Genomic DNA, 22,505 nt, shown 5'->3' with positions numbered 1-22,505 from the left:
CAGTCTTTCATTCAAAACGGGTCACAGTTGTAACGCAGCCAGTCTTTCATTCAAAACGGGTCACAGTTGTAACGCAGCCAGTCTTTCATTCAAAACGGGTCACAGTTGTAACGCAGCCAGTCTTTCATTCAAAACGGGTCACAGTTGTAACGCAGCCAGTCTTTCATTCAAAACGGGTCACAGTTGTAACGCAGCCAGTCTTTCATTCAAAACGGGTCACAGTTGTAACGCAGCCAGTCTTTCATTCAAAACGGGTCACAGTTGTAACGCAGCCAGTCTTTCATTCAAAACTGGTCACAGTTGTAACGCAGCCAGTCTTTCATTCAAAACTGGTCACAGTTGTAACGCAGCCAGTCTTTCATTCAAAACTGGTCACAGTTGTAACGCAGCCAGTCTTTCATTCAAAACTGGTCACAGTTGTAACGCAGCCAGTCTTTCATTCAAAACATGTCATTGTGCATTCATTTGGATTGTAAACATCTCTCACCACACAACCATTGATTCAAAATATAAGTTAATTGTGAAATGTAATGAGTACATTATTTTAATTGCCAAAACACAACATAATGATATATTTTCAAAGTTGTAGTTTTGCCTACCAGTTTTATCTAATGTCAAACGATACAAATCGCCCATAGAAGTGCTGAAAGTAATATGCTACAGTACTGTAAATTACACTAGATTACAGTACTGTAAATTACAGTAGATTACAGTTTGCACATTACGCAACACACTTACTCACATTACCCAACAAAACTGTCAGAAAATCTAGAATTTCCATAATATATATTGAATGTGAAATCAAAAATGTGATCAGTGAAGACATCTTCTACAATCATTAATGCAACATTTATTTAATTTTGTTCAGATACAATTGCAACATTGTTATGCAGGTGAATGAGGACCCAAAAGCAACTTGGCGAAAACAGAGTCTTTAATCCAGTAAAGTAAATCTACAATCATAAAGCATAATTCCACTCGTAATGACGAGAACAGACTGGAGACTCGATCATGAACTGCAGGTTGCCTCGGGAAGGCACTTGAACGTAGCAGACTCGGACACCTGCTCACCACGCAGCATCTGAGGGAAACACGACACGACAGGGCGATACACAGACACAGCACGGTGAACAATAGACAAGGATCCGACAGGGCAGAAACGGAAAACAAGGGGAGAAATAGGGACTCTAATCAGGGGGAAAGATAGGGAACAGGTGTGGGAAGACTAAATGATTGATTAGGGGAATAGGAACAGCTGGGAGCAGGAACGGAGCGATAGAGAGAAGAGAGTGAGGGAGGAAGAGAGAAAGAGGGGAACGAACCTAAAAAGACCAGCAGGGGGAAAACGAACAGAGGGAAAAGCAAAATGACAAGACAAAATAAGACAAAACATGACAGTACCCCCCCACTCACCGAGCGCCTCCTGGCGCTCTCGAGGAGGAACACTGGCGGCAACGGAGGAAATCATAGATCACAAACGGTCCAGCACGTCCCGAGAAAGAACCCAACTCCTCTCCTCAGGACCGTAACGAAAAACGATAAAAAGGGAAACTAGGGTACTACTCTAAAAAAAAAAATGAGACACGGGTAGAGAACTGAAAGCTTTAGAGCAAACAGGACCAAACAGGCCAGGAGAGTAACAACTAGGGACAGACTGAGACACAGCAAGGGCAGGAACAAGAACAGGAGAGATGCGATGGCAGGGAACAGACTGAGACCCAGCAAGACCAGGAGCAGAAGCAGAAAAAAATTACCAGACTTCTTCTGCGCGCAGTCCGAACACGCAGCCACGAAACGGCGCGTGTCACGCTCCTGAGTAGGCCACCAAAACCGCTGGCGAATAGAAGCAAGCGTACCCCGAACGCCGGGATGGCCAGCTAACTTGGCAGAGTGAGCCCACTGAAGAACAGCCAGACGAGTAGAAACAGGAACGAAAAGAAGGTTACTAGGGCAAGCGCGCGGCGACGCAGTGTGCGTGAGTGCTTGCTTAACCCGTCTCTCAATTCCCCAGACAGTCAACCCGACAACACGCCCAACAGGAAGGATCCCCTCGGGATCGGTAGAAGCCACAGAAGAACTAAAGAGACGGGATAAAGCATGAGGCTTGGTGTTCTTAGTACCCGGGCAATAAGAAATAACGAATTGAAACGAGCGAAAAACAACGCCCAACGAGCATGACGCGCATTCAGTCGTTTGGCAGAACGGATGTACTCAAGGTTCTCTTGGTCAGTCCAAACGACAAAAGGAACAGTCGCCCCCTCCAACCACTGTCGCCATTTGCCTAGGGCTAAACGGATGGCGAGCAGTTCGCGGTTAGCCACATCATAGTTACGTTCCGACGGTGACAGGCGATGAGAAAAATACGCACAAGGGTGGACCCCATCGTCAGTATCGGAACGCTGGGACAGAATGGCTCCCACGCCCACCCCCGACGCGTCAACCTCAACAATAAACGGTTTAGTGACGTCAGGTGCAACAAGGATAGGAGCGGATGCAAAACGCTTCTTGAAGAGATCAGGACAACAATCATACGACCGGTGAGGAGGAAGGGAGTTGGTTCTGGACCGACTGAAGACCGTGCGCAGACCATGATACTCCTCCGGCACTCCTGTCAAATCACCAGGTTCCTCCTGAGAAGAGGGGACAGAACAAACAGGAGAAATAGCAGACATTAAACACTTCACATGACAAGAAACGTTCCAGGAAAGGATAGAATTACTAGACCAATCAAAAGAAGGATTATGACACACTAGCCAGGGATGACCCAAAACAACAGGTGTAAAAGGTGAACAAAAAATCAAAAAAGAAATGGTCTCACTATGGTTACCAGATACAGTGAGGGTTAAAGGTAGTGTTTCATATAATATACTGGGGAGAGGACTACCATCCAAGGCAAACATGACCGTGGGCTCCCTAACTGTCTGAGAGGAATGTCATGTTCCCGAGCCCAGGCTTCGTCCATAAAACAGCCCTCCGCCCCAGAGTCTATTAATGCACTGCAGGAAGCTGCCGATCCGGTCCAGCGTAGATGGACCGGTAAGGTAGTACAGGTACTTGACGGAGAGGACCGTCTAGTAGCGCTTATCAGTCGCCCTCCGCTTACTGATGAGCTCTGGCCTTTAACTGGACATGAAATGACAAAATGACCAGCGGAACCGCAATAGAGACAGAGGCGGTTGGTGATTCTCCGTTCCCTCTCCTTAGTCGAGATGCGAATACCCCCCAGCTGCATGGGCTCAACACCTGAGTCAGTGGGGAAAGATGGTAGTGTAGGGGAGAGGGGGGACACAGTTAACGCGAGCTCTCTTCTATGAGCTCGGTGACGAAGATCTACCCGTCGTTCAATGCGAATAGCGAGTTCAATCAAAGAATCCACGCTGGATGGAACCTCCCGAGAGAGAATCTCATCCTTAACCTTAGCGTGGAGTCCCTCCAGAAAACGAGCGAGCAACGCCTGCTCGTTCCAGTTACTGGAGGCAGCAAGAGTGCGAAACTCTATAGAGTAATCCGTTATGGATCGATTACCTTGACATAGGGAAGACAGGGACCAGGAAGCTTCTTTCCCAAAAACTGAACGATCAAAAACCCTTATCATCTCCTCTTTAAAGTTCAGATAATTGTTAGTACACTCAGCGCTTGCCTCCCAGATAGCTGTGCCCCACTGCCGAGCCCGACCAGTAAGGAGTGATATGACGTAGGCAATCCGAGCTCTCTCTCTTGAGTATGTGTTGGGTTGGAGAGAGAACACTATATCACACTGGGTGAGAAAGGAGCGGCACTCAGTGGGCTGCCCAGAATAACATGGTGGGTTATTAACCCTAGGTTCCGGAGGCTCGGAAGACCCGGAAGTAGCTGGTGGCACGAGACGAAGACTCTGATACTGTCCTGAGAGGTCGGAGACCTGAGCGGCCAGGGTCTCAACGGCATGCCGAGCAGCAGACAATTCCTGCTCGTGTCTGCCGAGCATCGCTCCCTGGAACTCGAGAGTAGAGTAGAGAGAATCCATAGTCGCTGGGTCCATTCTTGGTCGGATCCTTCTGTTATGCAGGTGAATGAGGACCCAAAAGCAACTTGGCGAAAACAGAGTCTTTAATCCAGTAAAGTAAATCTACAATCATAAAGCATAATTCCACTCGTAATGACGAGAACAGACTGGAGACTCGATCATGAACTGCAGGTTGCCTCGGGAAGGCACTTGAACGTAGCAGACTCGGACACCTGCTCACCACGCAGCATCTGAGGGAAACACGACACGACAGGGCGATACACAGACACAGCACGGTGAACAATAGACAAGGATCCGACAGGGCAGAAACGGAAAACAAGGGGAGAAATAGGGACTCTAATCAGGGGGAAAGATAGGGAACAGGTGTGGGAAGACTAAATGATTGATTAGGGGAATAGGAACAGCTGGGAGCAGGAACGGGGCGATAGAGAGAAGAGAGAGAGGGAGGAAGAGAGAAAGAGGGGAACGAACCTAAAAAGACCAGCAGGGGGAAAACGAACAGAGGGAAAAGCAAAATGACAAGACAAAATAAGACAAAACATGACAAACATAGGCGTACTGTCTATAATTAAATGTAAGAAATGAAATGAAACAAATGAAATGAATGAAAATGTAAAAAATATATGTTTAGCACGCATTCATTTGAATCAAGCTTGTCTTGAGCAGTTGGCCATGAATTATTTTCGAGTGACTGTCCTCATTGTTCATGCACCATAGGAAAAACCTTTTGGCATGGTAAATCCAAGCTTGACATTGGTCTGCATTGATGTCGTCGCATGCCTCATCCATGGCCAGAAGGAGGATGGGACATTGATGGGGATGGCGATCGTACACCTTCCACCTCCGTGCTGAAAAATTAATCCTCAATAAGGTTGAGGAAAGGAGAGTAAGGGGCAGGTATAGGGTCACGAATCGGGAATGGGCCCAAACCATGCCTGAACCACCTCTGCATGGTGGATCCTGACATTGTCCCACACAATGACATAAGTGACCCTTTCACCTTGACAAGCCTGCTCAATTTAATTGAGAAACACAATGAGGTGTGCAGAGTTGTAGGTCCAAGTCATGGCCTACTTCCTACCATACCATCTTCAGAGATAGCTGTGCACATGGAGATGTTTCCCCCACGTTGTCCAGGCACTTGGACGGTCGCCCGTTGATCAATAAGGTTCCGCCCAAGGCACCAAGTTTTGTCCAGGTTAAAGCCCGCTTCATCAACAAATATTAACTTGTGATGGTTCACAGCTGCATCAAGAACCATCACCTTCTAAAAATATATTTTGGTTAGTTATTTTTTTACAATATAGTTCCAATATGATATTGTGAAGTAGTATGTGCATCAAATAGTAACAGTAATACAGTATATAGTGTTGTACCTGAACATACTAGGCCTGCAGTTGTTTCACCCAGTCGTTGTTTCTCTCAAAGCGCACCAGGTAAATGTGTTTCCTGGTGCCTCTTTAGAAGCTGAGCGATTGTTGGTAGGCTGATGGATGCCTCATTGGCAAAGGTGTCATTGTTCTCCTTAATGGCCTGCTTTATTTCAGACAGTCGTACTGTACGTCATTCCTGGCCCTCACCATTTCCACCATTGCCCACTTCTGCTGGTCGGTCAGCACATGGCAACCACCATGGGGACTTCTGTAAACTCTGAGGGTATAAACAGAGTATACTGTCAATAGATGATACTGTAAGAATACTGTAACACGTTTAGTGAATGTACATGCATTACAATATGTAATTTACAGTAAATGTAATGGTAAAAGATTTACCGGCTTTCTTGGTGGAATGTTCTCTTTATCAAATTGCCAGTTCATTTTTTCAGATTGGGGTGACCTAATCCGGCAGCCTCTGCCATGGTAAGGCCTCTGTTTACCACATGACCAATGATGATGGCCCGGGAAATTCATTAGACACAACCTTTCCATGCCATCTGCTTCCCTCTCTCTGACGTCCACCTCTTTGACGGGTCCTATGGCCACCTCTTTGACGGGTCCTATGGCCACCTCTTAGATCTCTTTGACGTGTCCTGTGGCCACCTCTTAGATCTCTTTGACGGGTCCTATGGCCACCTCTTAGATCTCTTTGACGTGTCCTGTGGCCACCTCTTAGATCTCTTTGACGGGTCCTATGGCCACCTCTTAATTCTCTTTGACGTGTCCTATGGCCACCTCTTAGATCTCTTTGACGGGTCCCATGGCCACCTCTTAGATCTCGTTGACGGGTCCTATGGCCACCTCTTAGATCTCTTTGACGGGTCCCATGGCCACCTCTTAGATCTCGTTGACGGGTCCTATGGCCACCTCTTAGATCTCTTTGACGGGTCCCATGGCCACCTCTTAGATCTCTTTGACGGGTCCTATGGCCACCTCTTAGATCTCTTTGACGTGTCCTGTGGCCACCTCTTAGATCTCTTTGACGGGTCCCATGGCCACCTCTTAGATCTCGTTGACGGGTCCTATGGCCACCTCTTAGATCTCTTTGACGGGTCCCATGGCCACCTCTTAGATCTCTTTGACGGGTCCTATGGCCACCTCTTAGATCTCTTTGACGGGTCCCATGGCCACCTCTTAGATCTCTTTGACGGGTCCTATGGCCACCTCTTAGATCTCTTTGACGGGTCCTATGGCCACCTCTTAGATCTCTTTGACGGGTCCTATGGCCACCTCTTAGATCTCTTTGACGGGTCCCATGGCCACCTCTTAGATCTCTTTGACGGGTCCTATGGCCACCTCTTAGATCTCTTTGACGGGTCCTATGGCCACCACCTGAAATAACAGCCTTTTTGATTATCTGTTTTGAGTTTTGTACTAAGATTTGAAAATGTACCATATACTTGTTAAAATAGTACCAAAGCAATAAAAAAAAATGTAAATTAGTCAAAACAGGGTCATTTTACATCTGGCCAGAAGTTAATAAGAAAACTTTCTTAACAGAGGGAAAAGTCCTCATGTCTGTTGCCTATATAGAATCCCTATACTTTAACGATGACAGATTCTCCATCCTAGAGGGGGAGATCAACCATTTCCAGGCCCAGGGACATGTACGCTTCTGTGGTGACCTAAATGCCAGAACTGGACAAGAACCTGAACTCTCAGCACTCAGGAGGACAAACACCTACCTGGAGGTGACAGCATTCCCTCCCCAATATGCCCCCCTAAACACAACAACGACAAAACAACCAACAAAAATGTCTCACAATTCCTGCAACTCTGTCGCAAGCTGGGTCTGTACATAGTCAATGGTAGGCTTCGAGGGGACTCCTATGGTACGTTCACCTACAGCTCATCCCTCGGCAGTATCACTATAGATTACTTTATCATTGACCTCAATCCAGAGTCTCTGAGTGTTCACAGTCAGACCACTGACACCCCTATCAGATCATAGCAAAATCACAGTCTACTTGAACAGAGTAATAATCAATCATGAGGCAGGTAGTGTAGAAACCTACCAAAAAACTATTGGGCAACAACACAATCAATCCCTTTTAGACAACTTCCTGGACACAACATTTCACTGCCATAGTGAAGGTGTGAACTTGGCAGTAGAAAGCCTAAACAGTATATTTGACCTTTCAAATATATAAATTGTCAAGCAGACAACTTAGGAAAATGAACAACAATGATACATGGTTTGATGAAGAATTCAAAAATCTAAGAAAGAAATTCAAAAACCTATCCAACCAAAAACAGAGACCCAGAAAACCTGAGCCTACGCCTTCCACTATAGTGAAATACTAAAACAGTACAGAAATACACTAAGAAAATATGAACAGCACAAAAATCAGCTCAATGCAATTGAAGAATCCATAGAATCTAACCGCACAAAGAGTTACCATCCAAAATGGAGATGTATGGATAAACCACTTATCCAATATTTTGTGCTCTATAACAAAGAACAAACACCAAAAACATATACAAGATCAATTACAAATCTTAGAATCAGTTATTAAAGACTGCCAGAACCCACTGGATTCTCCAATTACACTGAATCAGCTACAGGACAAAATACAATCTCTCCAACCCAAAAAGGCCTGTGCTGTTGATGATATCCTAAATCAAATGGTAAAATATACAGACCACAAATTCCAATTGGCTGTACTTAACCTCTCTTACATCTTCACCAATATTTGGAACCAAGGACTGATCACTCCAATCCACAAAATTTGACCCCAATAGCTACCGTGGGATATTCATTTTTTATTTTTTTTATTTCACCTTTATTTAACCAGGTAGGCTAGTTGAGAACAAGTTCTCATTTGCAACTGCGACCTGGCCAAGATAAAGCATAGCAGTGTGAACAGACAACACAGAGTTACACATGGAATAAACAATTAACAAGTCAATAACACAGTAGAAAAAAAATGGGCAGTCTATATACAATGTGTGCAAAAGGCATGAGGAGGTAGGCGAATAATACAGTTTTGCAGATTAACACTGGAGTGATAAATGATCAGATGGTCATGTACAGGTAGAGATATTGGTGTGCAAAAGAGCAGAAAAATAAATAAATAAAAACAGTATAAAAAACAGTATGGGAATGAGGTAGGTGAAAATGGGTGGGCTATTTTCCTATAGACTATGTACAGCTGCAGCTATCGGTTAGCTGCTCGGATAGCTGATGTTTGAAGTTGGTGAGGGAGATAAAAGTCTCCAACTTCAGCGATTTTTGCAATTCGTTCCAGTCACAGGCAGCAGAGTACTGGAATGAAAGGCGGCCAAATGATGTGTTGGCTTTAGGGATGATCAGTGAGATACACCTGCTGGAGCGCGTGCTACGGATGGGTGTTGCCATCGTGACCAGTGAACTGAGATAAGGCGGAGCTTTACCTAGCATGGATTTGTAGATGACCTGGAGCCAGTGGGTCTGGCGACGAATATGTAGTGAGGGCCAGCCGACTAGAGCATACAAGTCGCAGTGGTGGGTAGTATAAGGTGCTTTAGTGACAAAACGGCAACCTTGGGAAATTCCTTTGCATTATCATTAACCGCAGACTCCTACATCTCCTCAGTGAAAACAATGTACGGAGCAAATGTCAAATTGGCTTTTTACCAAATGACCGTACGGCAGTCCACGTATTCACCCTAATAGACAAACCAATAAACCAAAACAAAAGCTATGTCTTCTCATGCTTTGTTGGTATAAAAAAAAAGCATTTGACTCAATTTGGCATGAGGGTCTGCTATACAAATGGATGGAAAGACGGGGGAAAGACATATGACGTTATAAAGTCCAAGTACACAAACAACAAGTGTTTCACTTAAAATTGTCCAAAAACACAGATTTACTTTCACACGGCTGTGGGGTGAGACAATGATGCAGCTTGAGCTCCACCCTGTTATACATATATGTCTACAAATTGGCGAGGGCACAAGAACAGTCTGCAGCACCCAGCCTCAACCTACTAGAATCTGAAGTCAAATGTCTACTGTTTGCTGATGATCTGGTGCTTAAAGCAGCACCTAGATATTCAGCACAGATTCTGTCAGACCTGGGCCCTGACAGTGTACAAAAATATTGGTGTACCAAAAAAAGGTCCAGTTGCTGTCATGCAGGTAAAAGAGGACCCAAAAGCGACTTAACAGAAACAGAGTTTAATAATGTTCAAAACGGAATAACTGACATCCTCTAGATTTGTAGAGGGGAAAACAACTGGAGAAGCGGCCACAGACTGCAGGTCGTTTCGGGTAGGCGCAGGCCGTAGTCGACTGAGACACCTGCTCACACGCAGCGTCTGATGAAGGCACAAAACACGACAGGACAGGGTGATACACAATCACGGCAAAAAACACGACAGGACAGGGCGAAACGCAATCACAGCATGGTGAATACAATACAAGGAACCGACGGAACAGGAACGGATCACAAAGGAATAAATAGGGAGTCTAATCAGGGGAAAGGATCGGGAACAGGTGTGGGAAGACTAAATGATGATTAGGGGAATAGGAACAGCTGGGAGCAGGAACGGAACGACAGAGAGAAGAGAGAGCGAGAGAGTGAGAGAGGGAGGGGAGAGAGAAGGATAGAACCAAACAAGACCAGCAGAGGGAAACGAATAGCATGGGGAGCACAGGGACAAGACATGACAATAAATGACAAACATGACAGTACCCCCACTCACCGAGCGCCTCCTGGCGCACTCGAGGAGGAATCCTGGCGGCAACGGAGGAAATCATCGATGAGCGAACGGTCCAGCACGTCCCGAGACGGAACCCAACTCCTCTCCTCAGGACCGTAACCCTCCCAATCCACTAGGTATTGGTGACCCCGTCCCCGAGAACGCATGTCCATAATTTTATGTACCTTGTAAATAGGTGCGCTCTCGACAAGGACGGGAGGGGGGGAGGGAAGACGAACGGGGGTGCGAAGAAAGGGCTTAACACAGGAGACATGGAAGACAGGATGGACGCGACGAAGATGTCGCGGAAGAAGCAGTCGCACAGTGACAGGATTGACGACCTGGGAGACACGGAACGGACCAATGAACCGCGGAGTCAACTTACGAGAAGCTGTCGTAAGAGGAAGGTTGCGAGTGGAAAGCCACACTCTCTGGCCGCAACAATACCTTGGACTCTTAATCCTGCGTTTATTGGCGGCTCTCACCGTCTGTGCCCTGTAACGGCAAAGTGCAGACCTCACCCTCCTCCAGGTGCGCTCACAACGTTGGACAAACGCTTGAGCGGAGGGAACGCTGGACTCGGCAAGCTGGGATGAGAACAGAGGAGGCTGGTAACCCAGACTACTCTGAAACGGCGATAACCCGGTAGCAGACGAAGGAAGCGAATTGTGAGCGTATTCTGCCCAGGGAGCTGTTCTGCCCAAGACGCAGGGTTTCTGAAAGAAAGGCTGCGTAGTATGCGACCAATCGTCTGATTGGCCCTCTCTGCTTGACCGTTAGACTGGGGATGAAACCCGGAAGAGAGACTGACGGACGCACCAATCAAACGACAGAACTCCCTCCAAAACTGTGACGTGAATTGCGGACCTCTGTCTGAAACGGCGTCTAACGGGAGGCCATGAATTCTGAATACATTCTCAATAATGATTTGTGCCGTCTCCTTAGCGGAAGGAAGTTTAGCGAGGGGAATGAAATGTGCCGCCTTAGAGAACCTATCGACAACCGTCAGAATCACAGTCTTCCCCGCAGACAAAGGCAGACCGGTAATGAAGTCTAAGGCAATGTGAGACCATGGTCGAGAAGGAATGGGAGCGGTCTGAGACGACCGGCAGGAGGAGAGTTACCCGACTTAGTCTGCGCGCAGTCCGAACAGGCAGCCACGAAACGGCGCGTGTCACGCTCCTGAGTCGGCCACCAAAAGCGCTGGCGAATAGACGCAAGAGTGCCTCGAACACCGGGATGACCCGCTAACTTGGCAGAGTGAGCCCACTGAAGAACAGCCAGACGAGTGGAAACAGGAACGAAAAGGAGGTTACTAGGACAAGCGCGCGGCGACGCAGTGTGCGTGAGTGCTTGCTTAACCTGTCTTTCAATTCCCCAGACTGTTAACCCGACAACACGCCCATAAGGAAGAATCCCCTCGGGATCAGTAGAAGCCACAGAAGAACTAAACAGACGGGATAAGGCATCAGGCTTGGTGTTCTTGCTACCCGGACGGTAAGAAATCACAAACTCGAAACGAGCGAAAAACAACGCCCAACGAGCTTGACGGGCATTAAGTCGTTTGGCAGAACGGATGTACTCAAGGTTCTTATGGTCTGTCCAAACGACAAAAGGAACGGTCGCCCCCTCCAACCACTGTCGCCATTCGCCTAGGGCTAAGCGGATGGCGAGCAGTTCACGGTTACCCACATCATAGTTGCGCTCAGATGGCGACAGGCGATGAGAAAAATAAGCGCAAGGATGAACCTTATCGTCAGACTGGAAGCGCTGGGATAGAATGGCTCCCACGCCTACCTCTGAAGCGTCAACCTCGACAATGAATTGTCTAGTGACGTCAGGAGTAACGAGGATAGGAGCGGACGTAAAACGTTCTTTTAGAAGATCAAAAGCTCCCTGGGCGGAACCGGACCACTTAAAACACGTCTTGACAGAAGTAAGAGCTGTGAGAGGGGCAGCAACTTGACCGAAATTACGAATGAAACGCCGATAGAAATTAGCGAAACCTAAAAAGCGCTGCAACTCGACACGTGACCTTGGAACGGGCCAATCACTGACAGCTTGGACCTTAGCGGAATCCATCTGAATGCCTTCAGCGGAAATAACGGAACCGAGAAAAGTAACGGAGGAGACATGAAAAGAGCACTTCTCAGCCTTTACGTAGAGACAATTCTCTAAAAGGCGCTGTAGAACACGTCGAACGTGCTGAACATGAATCTCGAGTGACGGAGAAAAAATCAGGATATCGTCAAGATAGACAAAAACAAAAATGTTCAGCATGTCTCTCAGAACATCATTAACTAATGCCTGAAAAACAGCTGGCGCATTGGCGAGACCGAACGGCAGAACCCGGTACTCAAAATGCCCTAACGGAGTATTAAACGCCGTTTTCCACTCGTCCCCCTCTCTGATGCGCACGAGATGGTAAGCGTTACGAAGGTCCAAGGTCCAACTTAGTAAAGCACCTGGCTCCCTGCAGAATCTCGAAGGCTGATGACATAAGGGGAAGCGGATAACGATTCTTAACCGTTATGTCATTCAGCCCTCGATAATCCACGCAGGGGCGCAGAGTACCGTCCTTCTTCTTAACAAAAAAGAACCCCGCCCCGGCCGGAGAGGAAGAAGGCACTATGGTACCGGCGTCAAGAGACACAGACAAATAATCCTCGAGAGCCTTACGTTCGGGAGCCGACAGAGAGTATAGTCTACCTCGAGGAGGAGTGGTCCCCGGAAGGAGATCAATACTACAATCATACGACCGGTGAGGAGGAAGGGAGTTGGCTCGGGACCGACTGAAGACCGTGCGCAGATCATGATATTCCTCCGGCACTCCTGTCAAATCGCCAGGTTCCTCCTGAGAAGTAGGGACAGAAGAAAGGGGAGGGATGGCAGACATTAAACACTTCACATGACAAGAAACGTTCCAGGATAGGATAGAATTACTAGACCAATTAATAGAAGGATTATGACATACAAGCCAGGGGTGACCCAAAACAACAGGTGTAAACGGTGAACGGAAAATCAAAAAAGACATAGTCTCACTGTGGTTACCAGATACTGTGAGAGTTAAAGGTAGTGTCTCAAATTTGATACTGGGAAGATGACTACCATCTAAGGCAAACATGGGCGTAGGCCTGTCTAACGGTCTGAAAGGAATGTTATGTTTCCGAGCCCATGCTTCGTCCATGAAACAACCCTCAGCCCCAGAGTCAATCAAAGCACTGCATGTAGCACCCGAACCGGTCCAGCGTAGATGGACCGACATAGTAGTACAAGATCTAGATGAAGGGACCTGAGTAGTAGCGCTCACCAGTAGCCCTCCGCTTACTGATGGGCTCTGGCCTCTTACTGGACATGAAATAACAAAATGTCCAGCAACTCCGCAATAGAGGCACAGGCGGTTGGTGATCCTCTGTTCCCTCTCCTTATTCGAGATGCGAATCCCTCCCAGCTGCATGGGCTCAGTCTCAAAGCCAGAGGAGGGAGATGGTTGCGATGCGGAGCAGGGAAACACCGTTGATGCGAGCTCTCTTCCACGAGCCCGGTGACGAAGATCTACCCGTCGTTCTATGCGGATGGCGAGAGCAATCAAAGAGTCCACATCTGAAGGAACCTCCCGGGAGAGAATCTCATCCTTAACCGCTGCGTGGAGTCCCTCCAGAAAACGAGCGAGCAGCGCCGGCTCGTTCCACTCACTAGAGGCAGCAAGAGTGCGAAACTCAATGGAATAATCCGTTATGGACCGTTCACCTTGGCATAAGGAAGCCAGGGCCCTAGAAGCCTCCTCACCAAAAACTGAACGGTCAAAAACCCGAATCATCTCCTCTTTAAAGTTCTGGAATCTGTTAGAGCAATCAGCCCTTGCCTCCCAGATAGCTGTGCCCCATTCTCGAGCCCGGCCAGTAAGGAGTGAAATGACGTAAGCAACCCGAGCTCTCTCTCTAGAGTATGTGTGGGGTTGGAGAGAGAACACAATCTCACACTGCGTGAGAAAGGAGCGGCACTCAGTGGGCTGCCCGGAGTAGCAAGGTGGGTTATTAACCCTGGGTTCTGGAGGCTCGGCAGGCCAGGGAGTAACAGGTGGCACGAGACGTAGACTCTGGAACTGTCCAGAGAGGTCGGAAACCTGAGCGGCCAGGTTCTCCACGGCATGGCGAGCAGCAGACAATTCCTGCTCGTGTCTGCCGAGCATGGCTCCTTGGAACTCGACGGCAGTGTAACGAGCGTCTGAAGTCGCTGGGTCCATTCCTTGGTCGGTTCCTTCTGTCATGCAGGTAAAAGAGGACCCAAAAGCGACTTAACAGAAACAGAGTTTAATAATGTTCAAAACGGAATAACTGACATCCTCTAGATTTGTAGAGGGGAAAACAACTGGAGAAGCGGCCACAGACTGCAGGTCGTTTCGGGTAGGCGCAGGCCGTAGTCGACTGAGACACCTGCTCACACGCAGCGTCTGATGAAGGCACAAAACACGACAGGACAGGGTGATACACAATCACGGCAAAAAACACGACAGGACAGGGCGAAACGCAATCACAGCATGGTGAATACAATACAAGGAACCGACGGAACAGGAACGGATCACAAAGGAATAAATAGGGAGTCTAATCAGGGGAAAGGATCGGGAACAGGTGTGGGAAGACTAAATGATGATTAGGGGAATAGGAACAGCTGGGAGCAGGAACGGAACGACAGAGAGAAGAGAGAGCGAGAGAGTGAGAGAGGGAGGGGGAGAGAGAAGGATAGAACCAAACAAGACCAGCAGAGGGAAACGAATAGCATGGGGAGCACAGGGACAAGACATGACAATAAATGACAAACATGACAGTTGCCAGGACTACAAATATAAATTCCATCTAGAAAACTATCCCTACCTCAGTCTAAACATCAGCACCACAGGTCACTTCCACAAAGCCGTGAACGATCTGAGAGACAAGGCAAAACGGGCCTACTACACCATCAAAAGGAACATAAAATCCGACATCCCCATTAGGATCTGGCAAAAAAATACTTGACTCAGTTATAGAACCCATTACCCTTTATGGTTGTAAGGTCTGGGGTCCACTCACAAAGCAAGATCCCACAAAACGGGGCACAAACACCAATTTGAGCTGCTGCATGCAAAATTCAGCAAAAACATCATCAAGGTACAACGTAAAACACCAAATAATGCATAAAGAGCAGAATTAGGAGGATACCCTGTACTTATCAAAATCCAGAAAAGAGAATTCAAACCTTCCATAACAAAGCTATCACCTACAGAAAGATTAACCAAGAGAAGAGTCCCCTCAGCAAGATGGTCCTGGGGCTCTGTTCATAAACACAAAAACAGAGCCCCAGGACAGCAACACAATTCAACCCAACCAAATCATGACAAAACAAAAAGATAATTACTTAAGAATTAACCAAAAAACAGAGCAAACTAGAATGCATCTCAATTGGGTTGAGGTCGGGTGATGCAGCACTCCATCACTCTCCTTCATGGTCAAATAGCCCTTACACAGCCTGGAGTTGTGTTGGGTCATTGTCCTGTTGAAAAACACATAGTTCCACTAAGTGCAAACCAGATGGGATGGCGTATCGCTGCAGAATGTTGTGGTAGCCATGCTGGTTAAGTGTGCCTTGAATTCGAAAGAAATCACAGACAGTGTCACCAGCAAAGCACCCCCACACCATCACACCTCTTGCTTCATGGTGGGAACCACACATGCGGAGATCATCCGGTCACCTACTCTACATTTCACAAAGACACGGCGGTTAGAACCACAAATGTCACATTTGGACTCATCAGACCAAATGACATATTTCCACCGATTTAATGTCCATTGCTCGTGAAGATTGCTCTTCTTCTTATTGGTGTCCTTTAGTAGTAGTTTCATTACAGCAATTCGACCATAAAGGGCGATTCACGCAGTCTGCTCTGAACAGTTGATGTTGAGATGTGTCTGTTACTTTAACTCTATGAAGCATTTATTTGGGCTGCAATTTCTGAGGCTGTTAACTCTAATGATCTTATCCTCTGCAGCAGAGGTAACTAACTATGGGTCTTCCTTTCCTGTGGCGGTCCTCATTAGAGCCAGTTTCATCATAGCACTTGATGGTTTTTGTGACAGCACTTGAATAAACTTTCAAAGTTCTTGAAATGTTCAGGATTGACTGACCTTCATGTCTTAAAGTAATGGCGGACTGTCATTTCTCTTTGCTTATTTGAGCTGTTCTTGGATTTGGTCTTTTACCAAACAGGGCTATCTTCTGTATACCACCCATATCATGTCACAACACAACGGATTGGCTCAAATGCATTAAGAAGGAAAGAAATTCCACAAATTATCTTTGAACAAGGCACACCTATTAATTGAAATGCATTCCAGGTGACTACCTCATGAAGTTGGTTGAGAGAATGCCAAGAGTGTGCGAAGCTGTCATCAAGGCAAATGGTGGCCACTTTGAAGAATCTCAAATATAAATATATTTTGTTTAACACTTTTGTGGTTACTACATATGTGTTATTTCATAGTTTTGATGTCTTTACTATTTTCTATGTTGTATAATAATAGTGAGAAAAAAAAAGAAAAACCCTTGAATGAGTAGGTGTCCAAACTTTTGACTGGTACTGTATCATATGCCTGACTTCTTTTTTTCCTACATAAGTAAAATCTGGAATATGCCTTTACTACCATTCATTCCAATTAGCTGCTATTTTCACCCCTTTCTGGAACTTTTAGGGTTCATGACAAAGCCCCTTCAGTAATTTAATAGGATTTATATGGTTGTAATGATCCTACACACCTGTAATTAATGCCAAAGGGATGTGTTAACTGGTGTCATGTGTAAGTTGTCTGCCTAGAATCTCAGTGTATTTCATGGAACATGCATCTGACTAGATCACAGTGGAGCATATATTCCACTTTTCTTACTCTCAATCCTATCTAAGGCTTTGGGGTTAATGTTAACTTCCGGAAGTTATTGTCACAGGTAACAGATGGAGTTGAAGGGGAAAGGAAGAGGGGTGGGTGTATATGTGGCCGGCTATGATGTGAGCTGCCCTGCAGTAAACCTGGGATAATCACAGTGTTTTATTGTGAGGGCCAAGTGATAACAGCTTCTTTCTGTGTTTGTGTTGAGTGCATGTAATTGGACTCTTAGGTCCACCCCTTGAGCCTGTTTACATAGGATGTGGAGGAGAGTATCCCTCCCCTCCTCTTCCACTACTCCAGTCCCTTCATACACTCTCTACTCTGTAGCTGGGCCTGTGTCTGGAGCCCATAGCGTCACCACAACACCAGCCTATTATCAAACTACACGTACAATACACTGTCTGATGACGTACCATTTGTCTCACACGCTTGCATGTGTTGAATGAAAGAGGAAATGTATCGACTGTCACGCAGGTCTTATCTCCGTGTTTGTCGTTTTTACTTCAGTAAATACAGTACACCGAATTCTTGAAACATTAGGAACACCTTCTAAATATTGAGTTCACCCCCTTTTGCCCTCAGAACAGCCTCAATTTGTCGGGGCGTGGACTACAAGGCGTCGAAAGCGTTCCTACAGGGATGCTGGCCCATGTGGACTCAAGTTGGCTGGATGTCCTTTAGGTGGTGGACCATCCTTGATACACACGGGAAACTGTTGAGCGTTAGTTCTTGACACACTCAAACCTGTGCGCCTGGCACCTACTGCCATACCCCATTCAAAAGCATTTAAATCTTTTGTCTTGCCCATTTACACAATCCATGTCTCAATTCTCTCAAGGCTTAAAACTCTTTCTTTATACTGTCTCCTCCCCTTCATCTACACTGATTGAAGTGGATTTAACATGTGACATCAATAAGGGATCATAGCATTTACCTGGATTCACCTGGTCAGTCCATGTCATGGAAAGAGCAGGTGTTTCTAATGTTTTGTACACTCAGTGTATATATTCTCATTATAGCTGGTGTTCCTTTTCTCTCTGTGTGGCAGTGGAATGTTTGTTTTTACATAGGAGATTCATTTAGAACTCTGTCACTGACTAGTGATCTTATCCTGAAAACATCAGATAATCTGCACCTGTGTTACATTTCTGCTCCCTCCACCCCCCCATCTACCCCAGTGGAAGCTATTTTTCACTGATGTTCTGTGAGCTAGTACAGCTCGAAATGTGTTTGTGTGTATGAGGGATTGGAACCTGAAGGCATAACTAGCCCTATACTTGGCTGGGCTTTTAAAGAGCTGTCGAGAAAGAAAGCAAGACTAGTGAGTTTTAAGAGAACGGACACACATGCTGATTAAGTTCACACACTGTATGTTTTCTTTTCCTCTGTGAAATATTCCGAAGGCTGCACTAAAATGACTTTTACTCTAAGCTGGTCCCAATTACTCTACCTTGAAGAATGTCACTTTCTCTTTTTGCCCTCACTCCTGTAAAGTGTAGCACAAACCGTGTGACTGTGTGAGTTTGGCCTTTGGTTAGGGAGTAGCAGGCTAACACATCTGCATGTTATTGTGTTTATGCAGTGGTTCCCACCTCTGGCTCTGCCTGGTGTTCTCCTCCCCCTGTTGATTCAGCTCTAGCTCAGCCTTTTTCCTAGACGTCTGGATATGAGACGGATATGAGTCAGTTGATTGCTCTGCAATTGGAGTAAACCTGTAGGCCACATAATGGCACACAATGAGAGACTGAGGCTGGAATTAATTCACTCATAGTCAACCACAATAACATTGCTCCTGTGCAGCAACATGTACAGTTTAGGTAATGGAACTACTTAGACAAGGTATACAGATTGGAAAAACACTGCTAATTCTGATATACCATGAAAACATTCATACCCACTTGGTGTTATGAAGACCCCCACAATAAATACACTTTGGGAAGCATTAAGCAAAATCCTCCATAGCACATGATTAATAAAATTTCCCTCCATCAGCAATTTTCATATTGTACATTTGATTCAATGTTGCCATTGCTGAGAGAGACTCCTCTCTCCAGCCTGTCTGGTCTCTCCTCTCATCAACACAGACAGACAGCACATCTGCTGCCTCTGCAATACATGGCTGTCTCCTTCCCTCCCTCCATCCCTCCTTCCTTCCTTCATTCCATCCATCCATCCATCCATCCATCCATCCATCCATCCATCCATCCAGGGAAACACTCAACACTCAATTAACATTTCTCCCTGTTTCACTCCTTTCCAATGTAACACTGTTAGCCTGCTGGCACAGAACGTTATGCGCGAGAATTCCCCGTCGATGAGAAAATCAAACAATGCTTATTTACACTATGCAGGAATAAGTCATCACCCACCGTTCATTCCCGGTGGAGGAGTTTATGACAATGAGGGATTATTTTGGTTGACCGCAATAGAAAGTAGATCCAGATGGCAGCACATGTGATGTGAGTGAGGCGGTCATGTGAAACTCAGTCAGGGGAGAGTGGAGACGGAGTGGATAGAAAGACGTGAGTGCAGCTGTCAGTCCTGTGTTATGGCAATTCAGGACATGTGGCAGACACACATTGATGCATGTTTCTGTGTGTCAGTCTACATGTGTTTGGATCTGGTCCTCTCTACGTTCAGACAACCTTCCATCAATAATGATGAGGTCTCTCTTGCGAACGAGATTTAATTTCAACGAGACTAACCTGTGCAAATAAAGCTAAATGAAAGGTAAATTCCCTTGTCTGTCACAAACTGTGTTTGAATTGGTAGGTGTTGCTCCCAACCACTGACACAGGGTCAGCTATTTCTCATAATGGTTTAAGGTTAGGACTGATATAATCTGATGTTAGAATATAGACTGTTTTTCAGTTTTCATACCCTGTCCTCTCACTGTCTAAACATGCCCTCTCTCATTCCGTCTCCTCTCCATCTTCCAGAGGTGACAGACCAGGGCAGCAGGCGCGAGCTCAAATCCATGCCCTTCATCAGCTACCTGTCTGGGCTGCTGAAGACCCAACTACTGGCGGAGGACCTGGTGAGCGGTGTGGAGATTCGCTGTGAGGAGAAGGGCAGCTGCCCCTCGGCCTGCCACCTGTGCCATCAGGCAGGCCGCGAGCAGCCCTTGCCCATCCCCGTCCTGCTGGAGGTCAGCCGCATCGTGCCCCTTTACAGCCTGGTGCAGGACAACGTCACCAAGGAGGTGAGGGGGGACGGTAGGAGGGAGGGATGGAGTGGGGGGGAGACCCTATACAGTCTGGTGCAAAGGTGAACTTCACCAAATAGGTGAGGATATAGGGAGGGAGGGACGGAGAGAGGGGGAACAGAGGAAGAGGAGGATAGTGGGAGCTGAATAGGGATGATGGGGGGAGATTCCTCTATAATCTGGTATAGAACTACATCACCAAATAGGTGAAGGAGGGAGGAAGTGGAGATAGATGGAGGGAAGGAAGTAGGCAGTGGAGAGGGAAGGAGAGAGGCATTGGAGAGGGCTATAAGAAAGGAGGGAGGCAGTGGAGAGGGAAGGAGGAAAGGAGGGAGACAGTGGAGAGGGAAGGAGGAAAGGAGGGAGACAGTGGGGAGCGGAGGAGAGAGGCATTGGAGAGGGCAATAAGAAAGGAGGGATGCAGTGGAAAGGGAAGGAGGTAAGGAGGGAGACAGTGGAGAGGGAAGGCGAGAGGCATTGGAGAGGGAAATAAGAAAGGAGGGATGCAGTGGAGAGGGGAGGAGGAAAGGAGGGAGACAGTGGAGAGGGAAGGAGGAAAGGAGGGAGACAGTGGGGAGGGGAGGAGAGAGGCATTGGAGAGGGAAATAAGAAAGGAGGGATGCAGTGGAAAGGGAAGGAGGAAAGGAGGGAGATAGTGGGGAGGGGAGGAGAGAGGCATTGGAGAGGGCAATAAGAAAGGAGGGATGCAGTGGAAAGGGAAGGACGAAAAGAAGGGAGACAGTGGAGAGGGAAGGAGGAAAGGAGGGAGACAGTGGGGAGGGGAGGAGAGAGGCATTGGAGAGGGAAATAAGAAAGGAGGGATGCAGTGGAAAGGGAAGGAGGTAAGGAGGGAGACAGTGGAGAGGGAAGGCGAGAGGCATTGGAGAGGGCAATAAGAAAGGAGGGATGCAGTGGAGAGGGGAGGAGGAAAGGAGGGAGATAGTGGGGAGGGGAGGAGAGAGGCATTGGAGAGGGCAATAAGAAAGGAGGGATGCAGTGGAAAGGGAAGGAGGTAAGGAGGGAGACAGTGGAGAGGGAAGGCGAGAGGCATTGGAGAGGGCAATAAGAAAGGAGGGATGCAGTGGAGAGGGGAGGAGGAAAGGAGGGAGATAGTGGGGAGGGGAGGAGAGAGGCATTGGAGAGGGCAATAAGAAAGGAGAGATGCAGTGGAAAGGGAAGGAGGTAAGGAGGGAGACAGTGGAGAGGGAAGGCGAGAGGCATTGGAGAGGGCAATAAGAAAGGAGGGATGCAGTGGAGAGGGGAGGAGGAAAGGAGGGAGATAGTGGGGAGGGAGGAGAGAGGCATTGGAGAGGGCAATAAGAAAGGAGGGATGCAGTGGAAAGGGAAGGAGGAAAGGAGGGAGATAGTGGGGAGGGGAGGAGGAAAGGAGGGAGACAGTGGGGAGGGGAGGAGAGAGGCATTGGAGAGGGCAATAAGAAAGGAGGGATGCAGTGGAAAGGGAAGGAGGAAAGGAGGGAGACAGTGGGGAGGGGAGGAGAGAGGCATTGGAGAGGGAAATAAGAAAGGAGGGATGCAGTGGAAAGGGAAGGAGGAAAGGAGGGAGATAGTGGGGAGGGGAGGAGAGAGGCATTGGAGAGGGCAATAAGAAAGGAGGGATGCAGTGGAAAGGGAAGGAGGAAAGGAGGGAGACAGTGGAAAGGGAAGGAGGAAAGGAGGGAGACAGTGGGGAGGGGAGGAGAGAGGCATTGGAGAGGGCAATAAGAAAGGAGGGATGCAGTGGAGAGGGGAGGAGGAAAGGAGGGAGACAGTGGAGAGGGATTGAGAAAATGAGAGAGGTAGTGAAGAGGTAAGGAGGGAGGCAATGGAGAGGGAAGGAGGGCAGGAAGGAGGCAGTGGAGAGGAAAGTAAGGAGGCAGTGCAGAGGGAGGGAAGGAATGTTGGAGTGTGGCAGTGGAGAGGGAATGAGGAAATGAGGGAGCCAGTGGAGAGGAAAGGAGGGAGGCAGTGGAGAGGGAACTAGGGGAGGAGGGAAGCATTGGATAAGGAAGGGGGGGAGTAGGCAGTGGAGACGGAAGGGGGAAAGGAGGTAGGCATTGGAGAGGGAAGAAGGGATGCGGTGGAGAGGGAACTAGGGAATGAGAGAGGCAGTGGAGAGGGAAGGCCGGAGGGGGTGGAAAGGGAACAAGGGAAGGAGGGAGGCAGTGGAGAAGGAAGGCAGGAGGGGGTGGAAAGAGAACAAGGGAAGGAGGGAGGCAGTGGAGAGGGAAGGAAGGAGGCAGTGGAGACGGAAGGAGGGAA

General features: G+C 47.5%; 1 protein-coding gene across 1 annotated transcript in view; it reads left to right on the top strand.

Annotated features, from left to right (window-relative positions):
- The window catches only part of LOC124018162 (astrotactin-2-like), a gene marked incomplete at both ends in the record, with an annotated part of 228,345 nt that extends 208,089 nt beyond the window's left edge, over nt 1–20,256 (top strand). Inside the window, one exon of the mRNA XM_046333427.1 lies at nt 19,981–20,256. Within this exon, the coding sequence (XP_046189383.1) occupies nt 19,981–20,256 (276 nt within the window). The remainder of the gene's footprint in view (nt 1–19,980) is intronic.
- Between the last annotated feature and the right edge of the window lie 2,249 nt (nt 20,257–22,505).

This window comes from Oncorhynchus gorbuscha, unplaced genomic scaffold (assembly GCF_021184085.1).
Source record: "Oncorhynchus gorbuscha isolate QuinsamMale2020 ecotype Even-year unplaced genomic scaffold, OgorEven_v1.0 Un_scaffold_41:::fragment_2:::debris, whole genome shotgun sequence".
In the NCBI taxonomy this organism is placed as follows: Eukaryota; Metazoa; Chordata; class Actinopteri; order Salmoniformes; family Salmonidae; genus Oncorhynchus; species Oncorhynchus gorbuscha.
The sequence above is the reverse complement of the archived record's forward strand: the minus strand, read 5'-3'. Positions and strand labels throughout refer to the sequence as shown.